The sequence below is a fragment of the Astatotilapia calliptera genome, chromosome 11 (genome assembly GCF_964374335.1).
Source record: "Astatotilapia calliptera chromosome 11, fAstCal68.1, whole genome shotgun sequence".
Taxonomy (NCBI): domain Eukaryota; kingdom Metazoa; phylum Chordata; class Actinopteri; order Cichliformes; family Cichlidae; genus Astatotilapia; species Astatotilapia calliptera.
The window spans coordinates 29708545-29726195 of NC_137432.1; the positions used below are offsets into that span (position 1 = coordinate 29708545).

Here is a 17651-nt window from a genome sequence, read left to right on the forward strand (position 1 = left end):
TTAACACACTGTTTGCTGCTACAACTACACATGTTTCTTTTCCAAATATTTATTTATAAGTGACTTATGTATGTATGTATGTATATATATGTATATATTGTACTATTCTTAGTTAGCGTATTGTCTGTCTTGTCTTAATGTTGGTTTAAAATGGAGCACTGTAACAAAAAATAATTTCCCCCAGGGATCAATAAAGTATTCTGATTCTGATTCTGATTCTGATTCAAGTCCACCTCTGCGTGACTTCAGAAAAACAATATTAACCTCTTAAGCTTGATTAGTTGATTGTAATTGTTGCTCCTAAGGGTGGCCCAACCAATTATTAGGTTTAGGGGGCAATCACTTTTTCACAGAAGGCCATTTAGGTTTGGATTTTTTTCCCTTAATAATAAACATCTTCATTAAAAAACATTAATTTTGTGTTTAGTTTGTCTAATAGTAAAATTTGTTTGATGATCTGAAACATTTAAGTGTGACAAACATACAAAAAACAGAAAATAGGAAGGAAGCAAACACATTTCACACCACTGTATATATGCTGCAAAGTAATGTTTATTGAAAGATTCCTCCACCAAAGAAAGAAAATAGTGCTTCATAAGGTAAAGTAGATAATGGAGCATGCGGTTCCTTAATCACAGATCACTGGAGATGGAAACTGTGAAGAATTTTTTGTGATTCTGCAGGGAAAAACTGTGATTCCACATCCACTTATTTACATTCTCTTAAGAAATTCATGTTGTGACGACATGAGCGAGAGGCTCTCCTCACAATGTTCCTGTTGGATTAAAACAAAAGGTAATTATTAGGCAACACCATATGTTGTATTTCTCTTTACATTAACATATTTGTGTTATATTCAGTGTCTTCACTTAAGCTTTTTGTGTATCTGCTTCTTTTTAATATAAAGAATGCACTTTTTTGACAGTTGTTGGAAGATATGCAATGACTGATTTTGGGGACAGATTCAAACCCAGGCCTCAGCATTAACCTTATGGCATATTGATCACATGCTTTACTGAGTGAGCTAAGCTGTACACATTTGTAATGTTTGATTATTGCATCTATATATGAGGTGGATCCCCTTCAGAAATCCTAACCAGCATCTCAGACAGTGATTTCTTAACAATGGTGTTCAGTCCTTACATTAAAGTTCCAGAGACATGCAAGGGAGTGCTGAAGCTGTATTAATGTCACAGCTTGCTAAATCAGTTTATATCGGATTTTTCTTTAATTTGTCAATTGTTGTACAGTATATATACTGCAAATAAATTAGTCAAATAATTCATTACAGGCATGTGATATTTATTCAAAGGTTTGATTATTTATTTGACCTATATGTATTATGCTGTCCAGAAACTTACCTCCAGTAACCAGTGTTGATGAAACAAGCAATATCGTCAGTTATGTTATTGTCAGTGAAGGCTGCGAGGAAAAAAGAAACAATTTTTAATATGCAAAATAAAAAAAACAAAAAAACAAAACATAATAAATTAACCCGCTGTGGGTGCAAGAACTCACAGTTGCAGGAGGTGCGGCAAACATTTCTGGATGGACGAAGCCCCGAATTACAGAAAATGTTGTCAGGCAGCTGGAAGAGCCCGTAAAGGCCGAGGGACGAAGGCTTCAAGTTTTCCTCCTCACTGCTGTCTTCCACTCCTCCGCCAGTTTGCCCGATCTCCTCCTCACTGCTCGAGTGAGCATGTCGCTTTCTTCTGTTCATGCCACTTGTGCTGTTTGACACAAGGGTTGTGTTCACTGAGCTGATGGTGGAGTTAGTAATCGCAGGGCTAGTAGTCATGACAGTAGTAGTAGTAGTAATAGCAGTAGAAGTAGTAGTAGTAGTAGCAGTCAGGTCAGTGGTTGCTGAGTTGGTGCTTGTCAGTGTCGTCGCTCCAGTGGTCGTTAAGGTGACTGCTGTTGTGGAGGGGGTTGTTGGCTTTAGTGTGGTAGTTGTGCGCTTGCCAAGCACATTGACCAAGCTGGTGTTCAGATGAGAGATCCTGTCCACTTCACAGACAACTGTGGCAAACAAGTCACACATGCAAAGAAGTAAAAGCAAACAAAGGAGAAAAAAAATGCAATTATAAAGGTGATAGCCAGTAAGAGTTGCTACTTCTTTCTGTTTTCTTTCAAATGTATGTGCTTTTAGTTTTACTTTAGTGGTTACTTTTTTCAGTCATGGGGGCCACATGAAATATATTTCATTGGATGTCAGATTTATTTATAAATGAATAGACAAACTGGTCTAGGCTCTCTCTCTCTCTCTGTGCTCTTACTGCTGCCTTTGAACTGATAACTGAAGCTATCAGATTTATAAAAGTTAATATTTTCTTCTAATACAGAAGAATCAAAAAACAGCATTAGGCTTAAATACCCCAGTGGTATTCTAGTCTACAGCTAAGGTACAGACTTTTGTCATGGATTTAAGTCATTGGACTTACTTATAGCCAAGAGTGTCCTGGGCAGACGTATCACTTTCCCAAGCTTGTCTTGGAGCTCGCATTTGGAGACGATCCGGCTCTCAGAAAAGCTGGGCAGCAGAACTGCCACAGCCACCACAACAAGCAACCCGAGTTTCATGTCAGCACTTTCTGTGGGAAAACATGAAAAAAAAAAACCCTTAAAATATATTTGTTAAAATTTGTATATGTACCCCAATTTCTCAAATTGCTAAAAATCTATATGGATTCATGGCTTTTTTCTTGTTTGATGACACTCATTCACATTTCTACAAAATGTCAAAAATAAGTTAAAGGATACATACAAATAAATGAAAGTTGCAAGATTTTGTTATTAATCTGTATTCGGTTTTCCACAATGTAATTGCAGAACTTTTAAGATTTGTTAAAACTAATTTTGATTGTTTGGATCTGTTGGTTTAAAATAAGGTTTTCAAACGAGCACACACTCCCTGACTTTAAAGCAGATGGAGTCAACACAGTTTATTGTCAAATAATTTCTCCTCATTCATTTTTTTTCTAACTCTACAATGAAGTCAGTGTTAAAAAAAATTTTAAAAACCACTAACAGAGCAAGTGATGGAACAGGATGTAATTTTTGTTTTGCGAATATAACAAGCACTAAGTGATAATCAAAATAGTGAAGAAAATCTTCCTTACCACTGTGATCTACCCGATGGACAGTTAACCCGGAGAAATTTCCCTCTGTTAATGTTTGCAAACACAGCCTGTGAGTTTATATATGCGCTTTAACACTGGACCAGCCTGCTTTACTGCTGTCTTTGTTGTCTGGGGAGTTTCACTTGTGAAACAGGAAAATTTTTAATGTTCGTGACACAATACACAAAGGTGGCTGTGATCATTGTTAGGACATGGATTATATTCTTTTACCAAGCCCATATGACATTAAATCACCCAGAATCTGACCATTGCATCGATCGTTGTCATGGACTCGAATAAAAAATGACAGCACCCAAAAAGATTATTCCGGGGCAAACTATGGACTTTACTCATTTGAATTTTGCAATTTAACTGTACTGGAGATGTGACTCTGATTAATCTATGTGTATTTGTGCATTTGGAGTTGATGAACATCTCTCCTTGAAATATTTAGAATCAAACTGATATGAAATCACAATGACATTGATCACTGGAGACTAAAACGAGATTAGTTCATGCTTAAATGTCAGTTACTATTCATACCATATTTAAAGAAATTCACAGCAACATCTATGCAGAGAAATAAAATGTATCAATGATGATATTTTCTGTCTTGTGTAAAGTTTGTTCATATTTATCCAGTGCTGATCTAAATAGTTTGCCATAGTTAGTTTTGCTGCGTCATCATTGAAACACGTCGAATGACATTACAAGTCTCCAGGAAGTTAAACACGTTAACAATGATCTTTGTTTTAAAAGAACCAGTCTAAGTCAGTCAGTGTCCACCTAAACAATCGTCTAGTCACAGTGTGACGAAGAGAGGGGCTTAAGTGTCCTTAGAAATGTTTACTCACTGATTTAACTCCACTCTGCATACAACGTAAAGTTATTTTAATGTTTATTTAGGCTTACAGCGGGTTATTCTACAACCAGGGGTGCATGAAATGAAAAAGTAAAAAACAACACAAACCACTTGAAAGTCCATTTTTTCTGCAGTCAAATTAAGTTAAATATTTGGCACAAGAATAATTCATGCTTTTCATGCCTGTTTGGTTAAGGTGAGTTTTTTTGTGCCACCCCCTCCTCGCCCCATTGCTACACAGAATTAGCGTAATTCTGTTTAATGTTTAGAGTGATGCTTCTTTAAGATAGCTGTTTTCTGAACTCCATGGCAAACTGATTCAATGTTGCTGCCCAACCAAAACAACTTGGCTTCAAACACACAGGAAATTTCCCCTGTCGTAAGTGCATAGTAATAAGATAAGATGAATTTTAAATGTCCCAGAGTTGGGAATTAGCTGGGACTAAAGAGAAGGAAAAGAAAGTGACTAAAAGGAAAATGGGAAAGATGAACCACTTTGTAAAATGTTACAGTTCTTTTTTAGCGTATAGCCTTGAATGTCATTATTTTTTGTAATGTTGGAAGAATAAAGAAGAGATTCAAGTACAGTCCCAGGATTTCTCTATGAATTTCACGTTCTCGTGGCAGCGTGCTAAGTACTTGTTCAGATTGAAGTTTAATTTTTCACTGTGGAAAGAAGTTTTCTTCCCATGCAGTGTGTACAGCAGACGCTAATGTTTTTGTCACTTTTTACAGAATCAAACTTAACTTAATGTCAGTACTTCCAAGCTTTAAACGCTGCATGGTCGCACTCTCTCTCACACCCCATATTATCCTTCATTGATCTACACACGTCTGGTGCTGCCATGGATGTCGCATGTTCGTACGCCATTGTCATGAGACAATCTAACAAACAAAATCACGGTTTAGTAATGCAGTAACACACTAATTCCAAAGCTTTTTTGCAATAGTAATCCTTTACTTGTTACTTGAAAAAAGTAATTCGATTACAGTAACATGTTGCAACCCATCTCTGTTTATTAAATGGCATCACATTTTGATTAGTAAAACACTGTTAACACTGTAAACTTGATTTTAATGGTTGAATTATATTCTCTTTTGATTTAATTAAGAATTGCCTTCTTTAGTCTTTTTTCCCAGATAGTTTTGTATTTCCTTTTATAATTTTATAGATATTGGGGTCAGCTATTTTGATATGTATGGGCTGATTTTTAACACACGCTAGGGGTTACAATATTTTGGTACAGGTGTTGATTGATTAGAACCATGTGCTGGTATTTAATCCTGACTGATGTGCATTTGTCAGACCCCAATAAGGACTCAGTACTGATTCAGTAAAAGTAAAATAGGCAAAAGTTAAAATATCAATACTACAGTCTAAATATCAGGAGAGGAAATCAATATGCTTTCAGTAAAAAGTACAAAAATACAAATGGGTCTGTTTGCTCCAGGAATGAATTTTTATATGATTTCATCCCACACAGAGTGACTCAGGAACTACTTTTTCATTTTAATCTGTTTAATATTTCCAGAAAGTGAAAGTCAGTGAAATAGTGGATCTATTCATGATCTATTGCTCAAGTTATTGTGCATTGTGAAATGTCTTTTAAACAAGACTGGTACTGCCCTTTGTGTACCACACCTCTTGTATTCAGGACAGCTTGGATAGGCTTCAAGTATGCTGCACCCATCATTATATTGGTGTGTGTCATGGATATCATACTATTCTCAATTGTCTTTTTATTCTGTAGCTTCTCTATAAAAAAAATACCATCAATGTAAGCCAATCTGACAAACACAACAACATTAAGTTACTTTAAGTCAGAATTTTCAAAAAAGGGATTCTGTGTAGAATAATAAAATGGTGAAAAATTCATTCAGTGCATTTTGGAATAAGGCTGTAACATGACAAAATGCGGAACAAATCAAATGATGTAAGTACTTTTCCGATGCACTGTAAGTTCATGTGATGGTGTCATTCTAAAAATTTTGTATTGTAAATTTTAAATGCTTCACTATTCTTAATTTGAAAATTATCTACAAAAAATGTACGTCATCAGAGAGACAGGCCAGAGAATGTTCCTTTCAATGTTTTTTTTTAAAAAGAGGTGAAGCTCCTCCAGCTTATCCAGAGGAACACATGGCGTTCCCAGTCCAGCTGAGAGATATAATTGCTCCAGAGAGTCCTGGGTCTAGCCCAGGGCCTTTTTTCATTCTTATGTTGTACTTACAGGACAGCCACAAACATATGATTTATAAATTATAATGCTGGACATAAAATAGAATATAAACTATATAAAACAAGCTCAAGTTTGGCCACATTCAGTAAGTAATCCATCTACTGCAGATGGGGAACATTTTTATGGAGAATTATTATTTTTATATTTAATATTTTAGGCACAGTTTTCCAGTAATACAGTTTTGTCTATACTGAGCTATTTTCAATGTCTTTTATGTTATACAGTATGTTATTCTATTTTATCTTATCCTATTCCATTGTGTTTTTCTCAACTTTTACTGCTCTTAAACTTGTACTTTCTGCCATGACCAAAAATGTTTTTTATTAGTGTGGGACTAATAAAGGTTTATCTTGTCTCTCTTAGAAAGGTTTAAAATTTCCTCCACCACTTGTCATTTTCAGCTAATAGTAAATTTTGTTTGGTAATATAGTACAGATTTATTTTACTATTAAAATAAAAATATACAATTCTTTAGCAAGAAAGATGTGCAGAAAGTTGAAGATGTCCATGTAGAGTTAAGACAGGCAGTACAAATGGTATGTTTTAATCTGATCCAGTTTATGGTTGTGACACTGGGCTCAATTTGCATCAGTAATTACATCATAATTTCCTTATGCAAGTACTTGGATCTGCTGGAGGGGGGGGATCGAGCATTGATGTAATGGTCTCTTAGATTTTAAAACAGTTGTTTCCAGCATAAATATTTCTTTCCTGTTAAATAGATGTTGTTACACATGACTGAACTGTTTACAGTACAAATATTTCCTCTTCCCTGTAAAAACATTGTTTGCCCCCTGTTCAAGTGCATTTACAGTTAAGTGTTTTTGTTACAAATAATCTATTTATGTATCCAAATTTCCCCGTTAACTGTTCTCCAGTAGCTGATTTCTCTTTTTTCCCCTTTTGCATATTTGTCACACTACATATTGAAAAACTAACTAAATAAAAACAACCAAATTAAATACAACATACAGATTTTAAATGTAAATTTAATTTATTAAAGGAAAATAGCTATCATAACCTACCTAGCCCTTAATTTTTGTGTTGAGGGCAAGTATTACAATTTGATCAAAAATAAGGCTCACAAGTAGGTCTTTAAATATCTTAGATTATTCTGGGTTTTTTTTAAATTTCATATGGGAATCATTTATGGTGGGTTCTGTTTCCCACACAGCTCTTCATGTTATGTGATAAGAAGAGCAGCAGAGTGTGAGCTTTGGTTTTACTATGGGTATATACATTCATGCTGCAAAGTAATATTTATTGAAAGATTCCCCCACCAAAGAAAGAAAATAGTGCTTCGTAACATATAGTAGGTAATCGAGCATGCAGTTTCTTGATCACAGCTAACAGGAGATGGTTCTGAAGAATAAATAGTTGTGATCCTGCACGTATAAACTGTGATCTCGCAGCCATTCATTTACATTCTTTGAAGCAATTCCAGTTGTGACGACATGACTCTGAGGCTGTCATCTCAATCTCCCTGTTTGATTAGAGCAAAAGGCAGTTATTAGGCAACACAAATTTTTTTGTATTTCTCTGTTGTAGTTTTCTTTGGATTAACTTAGTGTTTTATTCCATACACCCATTTATATGTATATTTCTTTTTAAGTACACTTTCTGAACATTGATAAGAAGAAGGGATAGCTGGGAGACATGCCATAATTGACCTTGTGGTAGATTTAAACCCAGGCCTCTGCATGAACCTTATGACATAATGATCACCTGTTCTACGCAGGGAGCTAAACTGGCACACATGTGTAGCTTTTGAATGTAACACTTAAATATGAGAAGGAATCTTCACTTTGATGTACCTTCATACACAGAAAGTATCCTGATCCCCCTCAGAAATCCTAACCAGAATGTCAAACAGTGGTCTCCACCACCATCATGAAAGCACCAAATTAGATCAAATATTTTGAAACAATGATGTTCAAACATCAGAGTAAAGCTAAAGACAGAAGGCCACTGAGCACTGAAGCTGTGATGCAAAAGGTCGATAAGATTTTCCTGTCATTTGTCAACTGTTGTTTCGCATATCTAAATTGATCAGTTAGCTGATGTATCGCTCAGTCATCTCATATTTATTCAAAGGTTTGATTATTTATCTGACCTATGTCTGTTTTTGTCAGAGTATTTTTGCTTTTAAAGGTTTTATTATTCATATAATAATCAGCTAAGAGTGTTTATATTTCTGTTCTGTACTCAACCAGCTGCATATTTTAATTGCTGGCTCCCTACTTTATAACGGAAACTGCTTGCCTTCAAATTATCAGTCTTTGCCTTCACATTGTCACTGTTTGCCTTCACACTAGCAGGAAACCGCCACCCACGAGTAAGAAACAACCTTGTAGAGAACACGAAGTTTTTTGATAAACCACACCTGTTTTCTTGACAAGATAAGGATGATATTTCCTTTTTTGTATGCTTCATGATGTGTATAAATAAAGCCAGACTGCACCAAGGAGGTGTGTGAGTCTCTCCCTGAGTCTCTCACCCGTGCACGTTTAAAACTGCTCTAAGTGTCTGAGTGATATTTCATTGCATCTGAGTACTTTGATAATAAAATATCTTTAACATTTAATTGGTCCTTCTGAGCCGGAGTGGACATTGATATTTTTTCAATGCTCCAATAGGAGACCTTCGTCAAGTCCTGACGTCGTGAGAAGCCCACGCTGTCGACTCCTCTCCAGGCAGAGGATAAAGTCCAGAGACGTGACGTTCGGGTTCTGGCCAGCGTTCTTATAAGAGGTCCACGACTTCAGGGGTTGATGAAGGAAACCAAAGCAACCACACAATAACTCAGGTGAATATTTAGCACTCACTCACATCTTGCGCAAAACGACTGAGGCAACCTGTGGTCTGTACATTAAATAGTTTCCCGTCAATGTATGACAGATTAATTAAGTAACATTCTCGTCTGAAAAAGGACTGGTAGAGGTTACAGCTCGCCTGAAAGAGGGCTTGGAGCAAGTTTAATGTCAAAATACGACAGGATAGTAACATTCTCGTCTGAAAAAGGACTCGTAGAGGTTACGAAGCAGCTCGCCTGAAAGAGGGCTTGGAGCAATGTAGAAAGACACAGTGTTGCCCAGAATAAAAAACTCATTACGCGTATAATCTGTTGTTTTACTGTTTTGTTGGTGGAGTAAGTTGATTTTACAGCACATTAAGGAGGCTGAACTACTCCACCGAATTGTTTACCGTTGGTTGCTCGAGTTCTGGTGGAACGGGAAAAGGTTGTGTTTCATCACATAAAATTGACACCGCTTTCAAGGCTAGCTTGAAAGTAGAAGGCCGTGTCAATAGCCTCTCCCATTCCTCGTGCCAGAGAAAGCACCACGGGTGTGTATGTGTGTGTGTAAACGTAAATATATCTATGAGCTAATAAAAATAATAAGAAAGAAAAATGGGTAATAAATCAACAAAACTCACTGCTGACGAGCAGTGGCTAGAGAAAAAAATGTCCAGGCGCCGGACAAACTGCAGTGACTGATAAAACCCTTATTAAGTGAAAACTAGAGATCAAAGTAGTTTAAAAAGGTTGGAAACAGACCTCAACGAATAGATATAAATATAAGAAGTACAAAAATAAAATATAAAATATATAATAATAAATTGCTTGGTTAGACATGCAACAGAAAGAATGAAAGTGACCGAAGGTTGGATCTGAGATGAGGCAAACAGAAGACCAGTCTAAAGAGTAGGCACAAACCTGTTCAGAGAAGAAGCAAATTTGTACAGATTGGATGAATTCTAAGTTATCTGTTTGCTGAGTAAGATGATCCCAACTATTAAATTGGCTCAGTAGTAGTATAGTAATATACACTTTTATATACACTGATAAAATGTTGTAATATACTGTTGTTATTATATGGAAAGAAAAAGATGATAATAATAAGAAGTAACCTAGTCAGTATGATGTGAGATGGACAATTGTTATGAAGTAGTCTGCATCAAGCTTAAGGTTTGCTCAAACTCAGTATAATGACATAGGAGATGAAGAAAATAAAGGAAATATCTAAACTACTTAGGTGCATAGAGGCACTTGACATGCTTGAAAACCTGGATAAAATATTACTGAGATATAGAGCACATCTATAGTAACAACTAATAAGCCAAACCCTGTAGACAACAGCTAAAGTTACAGGATTGTGAAGCTGAATTAAATATGTGGACACCGCTAAGTTGATGAGCATGTTACACATTTTCTTTTATTTTTTTTATTTATTTGTTTTTAGAGCAGAAACTGCATAAAAGCCAACACATGCAGCTGTCTGTGAGCTCAGTTTTCCCTCACATGTCTGCTCTGTTTCAGTAGCAGCATTTTTCTTTTTGGGTCCTGACTCATGTATGTTTTCGGTTTTGTTTGATTATTTTATTTTGTTGATTTGGAAACAAATTTGTGACAATACTTGTTTAAAATATGTAAGATGTGTGAGATGTGTGAATTCTTTGAAAAACTAGAAATTATCTAAAAATGCCTCAAGTGAGAATGTAATGTTCCATCTATAGAGAAGAAAAAAAAAAAATCTTGCTGGAAGTGATCACCTTGCCAAAACAATTGGCACTGTGCACATGTGGAGCACATCAAAAAGACAATTATATTGTCACAAAAGGAAATAATTTTGCAGAACAAGCAGCAAAACAGGCTGCAAACAATCGGCAGAGCTACTAGAAACCAACTACTGCCTACAAATACCACTTGATGTACTAAAAACCGAACAACAAGCTGCAACAATCACTGAACAAAACAAGTGGCTGAAATGTGGAGTAAACTGAAAGATGACTTAATGGTCTGTGATGGAAAACCTATATTAACAGAGTCATTACACAGGACAGCGGTTGTAGTGACACATGAGGTAAACACCTGTGTCAACAGGAGGGAGATATAGTATAGATAAACAATGCAATACACACTATAAATTTTGAAACTTTAGCGAATAATTTGTAAGAACATGCCTATTCTGTCAAAAAACAAAAAAAACAAAAAAAAAAACAACACAACTCACAAGGAAACCCACATGGATTTTATTGAACTTAACGAATGCCAAGCATCAAGATATGCTCTAGTAATTATAGATGTATTTTCAAAATGGCCAGAAATCTATCCAGTCAAAAGAGCAGATGCAATATCAGTGGCAAAGTGTTTATGCAATCACTTCATCCCCACATATGGCATTCCCAGTCTGATAAGGTCAGACAATGGAACACATTTTGTTAATGACATCATCAGCAAAGTCTCTGAAGCTCTAGGATTTAGCATCAAACATCACTGTGCATATCACCCACAAAGCGCAGGATTAGTGGAAAGAACTAACGGCACAATAAAACAGAGATTAAGAAAATGCATGGAAGAAACAGGAAGACCATGGCCTGAATGTCTAGGCCTAGTAAAGATGTGGATGAGAATAACACAAGGTTCTCAGAAACTTACACCTTTTGAAATCATCCACGGGAGAGCGTTTCCATTGCCAATTACCAGTGAACCTATTAATAAATCAATAAGGGAAACTACCCTAGCAGAATGGATGACTAAACTGTTTGAAAATAAAGAGATTGTGTTAAACAACCAACTGCCGAGTGATTTCTCTCCAGTGTCTTGCAGGTTACAACCAGGTGATTGGATCCTGATCAAAGTACTCCAGAGAAAGAATTGGAGTTCACCAAGGTGGGAGGGCCCATACCAAGTCCTACTTACCACACCCACCGCCTGCAAAATAGCAGAAAGACCATCTTGGATCCACCACAGCCACTGTAAAAAAGTGAGTGACAATCCAGACGCTTAGACGCCGGCTCCCCTGGCTTCTAGGTGATCTATTGGTGAAGGGAAGGGCTGATTGGGTATATCCCGCCCTTTTTTACTTCTCGCCAATAGTCTACTCACCAGAAGTCTAGGTGTGCCTGGTCATCATGAAGACACTTGTCCTCCTAGTGGCCAGCATTGCGCTCCTAGTGAGCCTACTAACACTCACCCAGATGAGAGGAAATAAACAACACCACCTGCAAAAAAGATGGACACATGATAATTCGCATCTACGTGACCTGAACCAAGACCATAACCACCCATGGATGAACAACGCGTGGTATAGATATGTGTATGATAGAACACGCACCGACAACAGCACGGAATGCTATGTATGTTCACATATGCCAACAACAGCCGTACACGCAACAATATATGGAAAGGCACCTGAACTTGACGAAGCGATGTGTGTGTTCAACAAAGCAACAACTGGCAATTGCACACGCAGAGATTTGATGGCAACAGGACTGACCCTAAAAGGTCAAAGCACAAAGAAAGAAGACCTAATTCCATGGTGTAGTGACACAGACGTCAAACGTGTCACGAAACCACTTTCACAACGACGTATCCTAATTGAACAGACAACCCCTTGTGCCTACAATCTGACGAACTGGAACTACACCTGCAACGAAAAACATTGGGTAAACGTCAAAGCCAACAACACAAAAAACAAATCATTCGCCATAGTTTTGCCGCCGGACATACAGCACCCAATGTGTTTCAACTTCTCCGATGGAAACAGGAAACTTGGACGAAACCGCAACTGCACACAGACACTTGACCTGACCCAATCCAAAGGAATACACACCTTCAAAAATTGAACTTTCTGGGTCCAGGGAGCCGCTTGGGCCTGCGGGCCTAAAACCTACTTCATGCTCCCACCGAACTCCACCGGTCTGTGTGCACCAGTACTAATTTCAGACCACACCTTCAAGATCACAGCAGAGACACACATGTCAAGAGCAAAACGTGAAGTTGCTGAAGTCACTGAAGTAATGCCACATGACTCAATCTATGGATCAGATGTGCCCAAGAACTTCAAACTATGGACTGATGGTCAGAAAGTCCTCCACTCCTTGTTCCCTTGGGTAGGAGTTGGGAAAAACATGCTGAGGATCGAGACACCTGACTATCGATTTGGACTGTTCCTAAATGCTTCAATGAAAATCAACAAAGCGCAAAATGAAGAACTCGACGCAATACGCATTGTAGTGATGCAACACAGAGTCGCACTAGACATGATTCTAGCTGAAAAAGGAGGTTTGTGTGTATTGTTTGACACTACATGTTGTACATACATCCCAGACAACATACACTCACAAAACATGACCGACGCTTTGAACACCTTGAGAAAGATTAAAGATGCTGAACAACAAGACTATGTCACAAGCACTGATGATTGGTTGACATGGTTACTAGGTGGTTCATGGAAGTCCCTACTGATTAAAGGACTTGTTGGAATAGCATTTTTGCTTTTACTGTTATGTGTTTTCACAACATGTGTAGTACCCTGTCTGAAGAAAATGGTATCAAACATGGTGACAACTTCTATCAATGCTTATGTGATGATGTCTCAAATGGAAGAAATTTTGAAAGATGATCCATACAGTAATGTTTAGTTTAATTGAACACAGGACTGTTTTATGACGTTCAAACCGAAAATGTTTAGACAAGAGGTTATGAACTGACAAAAATAACAGTACTGTCATGTGAGAAATCTAAACAACAGGAGGGAATGTCAGAGTATTTTTGCTTTTAAAGGTTTTATTATTCATATAATAATCAGCTAAGAGTGTTTATATTTCTGTTCTGTACTCAACCAGCTGCATATTTTAATTGCTGGCTCCCTACTTTATAACGGAAACTGCTTGCCTTCAAATTATCAGTCTTTGCCTTCACATTGTCACTGTTTGCCTTCACACTAGCAGGAAACCGCCACCCACGAGTAAGAAACAACCTTGTAGAGAACACGAAGTTTTTTGATAAACCACACCTGTTTTCTTGACAAGATAAGGATGATATTTCCTTTTTTGTATGCTTCATGATGTGTATAAATAAAGCCAGACTGCACCAAGGAGGTGTGTGAGTCTCTCCCTGAGTCTCTCACCCGTGCACGTTTAAAACTGCTCTAAGTGTCTGAGTGATATTTCATTGCATCTGAGTACTTTGATAATAAAATATCTTTAACAGTTTTGCTCTCCAGAAACTTACTTCCAGTATCCAGTCTGGATAACACAAGCAATATCATCAGTTATGTCCTCGTCGTTAAAGGCTGCAAGAAAAAAGAAACTATTTTTAATACGCAAAATAAAAATCAAAACTTACCTAGTAAATCTGTGTTTGCTTTTGGTGTAGGACCTCACCTGTGCAGGAGGTATTACACAAATTTTCAGATGGGCAATACCCTGAATCACAGAACTTCCTGTCAGACAGCTGGAAGAGCCCGTAAAGGCTGAGGGACAAAGGCGTCAAATTTTCCTCCTCCCTGCTGTCTTCCACTCCTCCGTTAATTTGCCTGCTCTCCTCCTCACTGCTGTCTTCCTCACTGCTACTTGTGCTGTTTGACTCAAGGGTTGTGTTCACTGAGCTGATGGTGGAGTTAGTACTAGTTGGGCTAGTAGTAGTGTTAGTGCACTTTCCAAATGATGTGACCAAAGCGGTGTTCAGATCAGACCTCCGTTTCACGTCACAGATAACTGCAGCAAATCAGTCATGTACACAAAGAGACCAAACAGGGAAGAAAGACAAAAAAAGAACAAAATATGATACACAGTAAGAGTTGTTGTTGCTGTTTTCTTTTACCTTCCATAATATGTGTGCTTTTAGTTTTATTTTAGTGGCTACTGTAATACAATCAAAAATAGCACATTGTACATCAGTTTTATCAGCAAATGAATAGAGAAATTAGTCCAGGTGTTGCAGTGCTACTTCACAGAAGCCAAGTGTAAACTAAAGGAGACAAAAAAATACCCCTAAGTTGATGTTTTACAAGGAGTTTTTTGGGGGAGTTTTTTTAGACAATTCTTTAAAGTAGACATTCTTTGACATAGTCTATCTATTTTTATTTTATCTAAAGATATCTAAAAGGGGGTTAGTATTTTCCTCTGGTAGAGAAGAATCATAAAATAGCAGTGAACTTCAATACATCAGAATTATACTTTTGGACATTTCAGCTTTACCACTGATTTTAATCAGTGCCCAAGGGATGTGCGTTTGGAGGTCATAAAAGTTGAACACAACAAATGCATTTAAGCTCACCTATTGCCAAGATTTTTTCCTTTGAGTTTCTGGGCAGATTGATTATTTTCCCGAGCTTGTCTTTGAGCTCACATTTGGAGACAATCCTGCTCTCAGAAAAGCTGGGCAGCACAACTGCCACAGCCACCACGACAAGCAACCCAAGCTTCATGTCAGCACTTTCTGTGGAGGAATCATTGTTTGTTTTAATTATCATATGTTCTTCAAAACTCTCCACTACCAAGAGTCAACATCGCTAATAATTAATGCTAAAATTCCCCAGATGAACTGCAGAACTTTTGAAATTCATTAAAAACTTCTCATTTTCAATTATGCTTTTTGCCCAAATAATTTTCAACAACCCTACAATGAAGATGCCAATTTAAGAAAAAAAGAAAACCAGTTGTCAGTAAATAAAATTGATCCTTTTTACATAATACAACAAAACAAAGTGATAACAATTAAAATAATGAAGAGAATTCTTCCTTACCACGTTGATCAACCTGATTGACTGTTGACTGAGAGAAATGTCCCCCTGTGTATGTTTGCAGACAGAACCTGTGAGTTTATATATGATGCCTTTTACCATTGGGCCAGCCTGTTTTACTGCTGTCTTTGTTGTCTGGGAAGTTTCGCTTGAGAAAGGAAAATTTTTAATGTTGATGAACAATACATAAATGCACACATGACACTAAATACCCAGTACCAGAACATGACATTCAAAGCTTTCATTTACCTGACTATCAAATGACAGCACCCAAGAGGATCATTCAGGGGCATGCCAGCGAGAAGGCTTCTCTGAATTTTGTGGTTTCACTGTAAAGGCAATGTGAACCTGCTGAATGTCAATATATTTGTGCATTTGCTTCACGTAGACTGTAATTCTTTCTTGAGAAAGAATGGAACAGATCACAGTGACACTGCCCACTGGACATCAAATTGACCGTTAAAGCCAAATTTGAAGAAATTCCCAGCAACAGCTGTTGTACCAACATAATGATAAAACTTAAAAAAGGAAGGCTGCTTGACTTGAAATATAATATTGATTGAAATAAAATCTCTCCCTCTGCTGGTACTGCAGCTTACTGCACAGCCATGCCCATAGTTTGAAACTTTTTTGCCAACATCCAAAATGTTTTGTTCAGGATACTAAAATCTACTTTTGGATTCATCAAATATAAATATCGTTAATTTGTCTAAATACAGATAGTGTAATAACATGTAATTTCAGTTTTTCTCAACTGACCTGGTGGAAATGTCACAGCAGAAAGGTCATTCTCACCACTTTTAATGGAGTTCTCAAAAAAATCGGAGCGTTTTTGAAAACAAAAGACACAATAATCAAAGTCTTCTTCACATTTGTCAAAACATTATTATTCAGTCAGTCATTTCATCATGTTGATATTTGTGAATAATATCTTATTAATCTGTACATTTCCTGCACATGTCATAGACGTCTAAAAAATTACCCAGACCAAAGTTCAAACTGTGAACGCCATATTGATGTCCAAGTTGGGTCATGGTTGGACGCCCAAATTGTGGACCTAGTTTGGACATTAATTAGATGTCCAGAACTGGTCATGGACTGCCATACCCAATATATACATGATCTGCATGTCCAGCTGACATCCAGTGGGAAGTCACAATACATACATTCAACAGCTATTTTATTAAGTATGCCTGTTCCACTGCTTATCACAGTAATCTAAATACCTAATCAGTCTTTCTCATCAGCAGCAACTCAGAGAATTTATACATGTACCTGAGAACATGAAAAAAAGATTATTAAATATGGCGTGGTTGTTGATCTCAGGAGGGTTGATTTCAGAGACTGTTGATTTACTGGGATTTTCCCATACAACGATCACCAGGGGTTACGGAGAATGGTTTTCCAATTTCCTTGTACTATTGTGCTAGGTATTACTGTGCAAAGAGTTGTCTTAAATCAGAAATTATCTAGGGATCATCAGTTATGTATTTTTGTTAGACAGTGTGTTGGTTGATCTGCTATTGTATACATATTTGAACAAAACTTGAAAACAGTAATCAACAGTAGTCAGGAAAGTGAGCGATCTAAAGTTGTGACTGACAGAAGTCCAAACTGTTTTGATGAGTAGTCAGATTCAAGTCAAAAGTCCATCAACACGACAGGAAAATATCTTTAGTAGTGACGTATGTGTAAAAACAATATAGGTGTATAAAATGAATGAGAATTACTAATGAACATATAACACCTGTTCTTAAACAGCTCCATTGGCTTCCATTAAACCTCAGTGTCAATTTCAAGATCCTGCTTCCTACTTTCAAAGCGCTTCATAATCTCGCTCCTCCATATTTATCTGATCTTCTCCATACATACTCATCCCCTTGTACACTTCACTTTTTTT

At 37.0% G+C, this 17651-nt stretch overlaps 1 protein-coding gene and 1 long non-coding RNA gene across 3 annotated transcripts; one reads left to right on the plus strand and one right to left on the minus strand.

Annotated features, from left to right (window-relative positions):
* Nucleotides 1–534: 534 nt before the first annotated feature.
* Nucleotides 535–15891, minus strand: LOC113031541 (uncharacterized). 2 transcript variants are annotated; one of them, XR_013912147.1, is made up of 9 exons: nucleotides 15755–15891; nucleotides 15286–15447; nucleotides 14391–14723; nucleotides 14239–14299; nucleotides 3120–7704; nucleotides 2442–2591; nucleotides 1519–2019; nucleotides 1362–1422; nucleotides 535–775 (listed from the first exon to the last, which is right to left on the minus strand). XR_013912147.1 is itself a non-coding variant. In XM_026183691.2 (5 exons), exons 2-5 carry the CDS (start codon nucleotides 2578–2580, stop codon nucleotides 709–711), a joined length of 768 nt encoding a protein of 255 aa, XP_026039476.1. In that variant the 5' UTR covers nucleotides 2581–2591; nucleotides 3120–3262; the 3' UTR covers nucleotides 535–708. The 2 variants fall into 2 exon arrangements, 1 of the variants encoding a protein (XP_026039476.1); XM_026183691.2 differs by lacking the exons at nucleotides 14239–14299; nucleotides 14391–14723; nucleotides 15286–15447; nucleotides 15755–15891 and having other exon boundaries at nucleotides 3120–3262.
* On the plus strand, nucleotides 8344–14154 carry LOC113028143 (uncharacterized). The gene is made up of 2 exons (XR_003273200.2): nucleotides 8344–9027; nucleotides 11820–14154. It is a non-coding gene; the product is annotated as an uncharacterized LOC113028143 (long non-coding RNA).
* Nucleotides 15892–17651: the final 1760 nt, after the last annotated feature.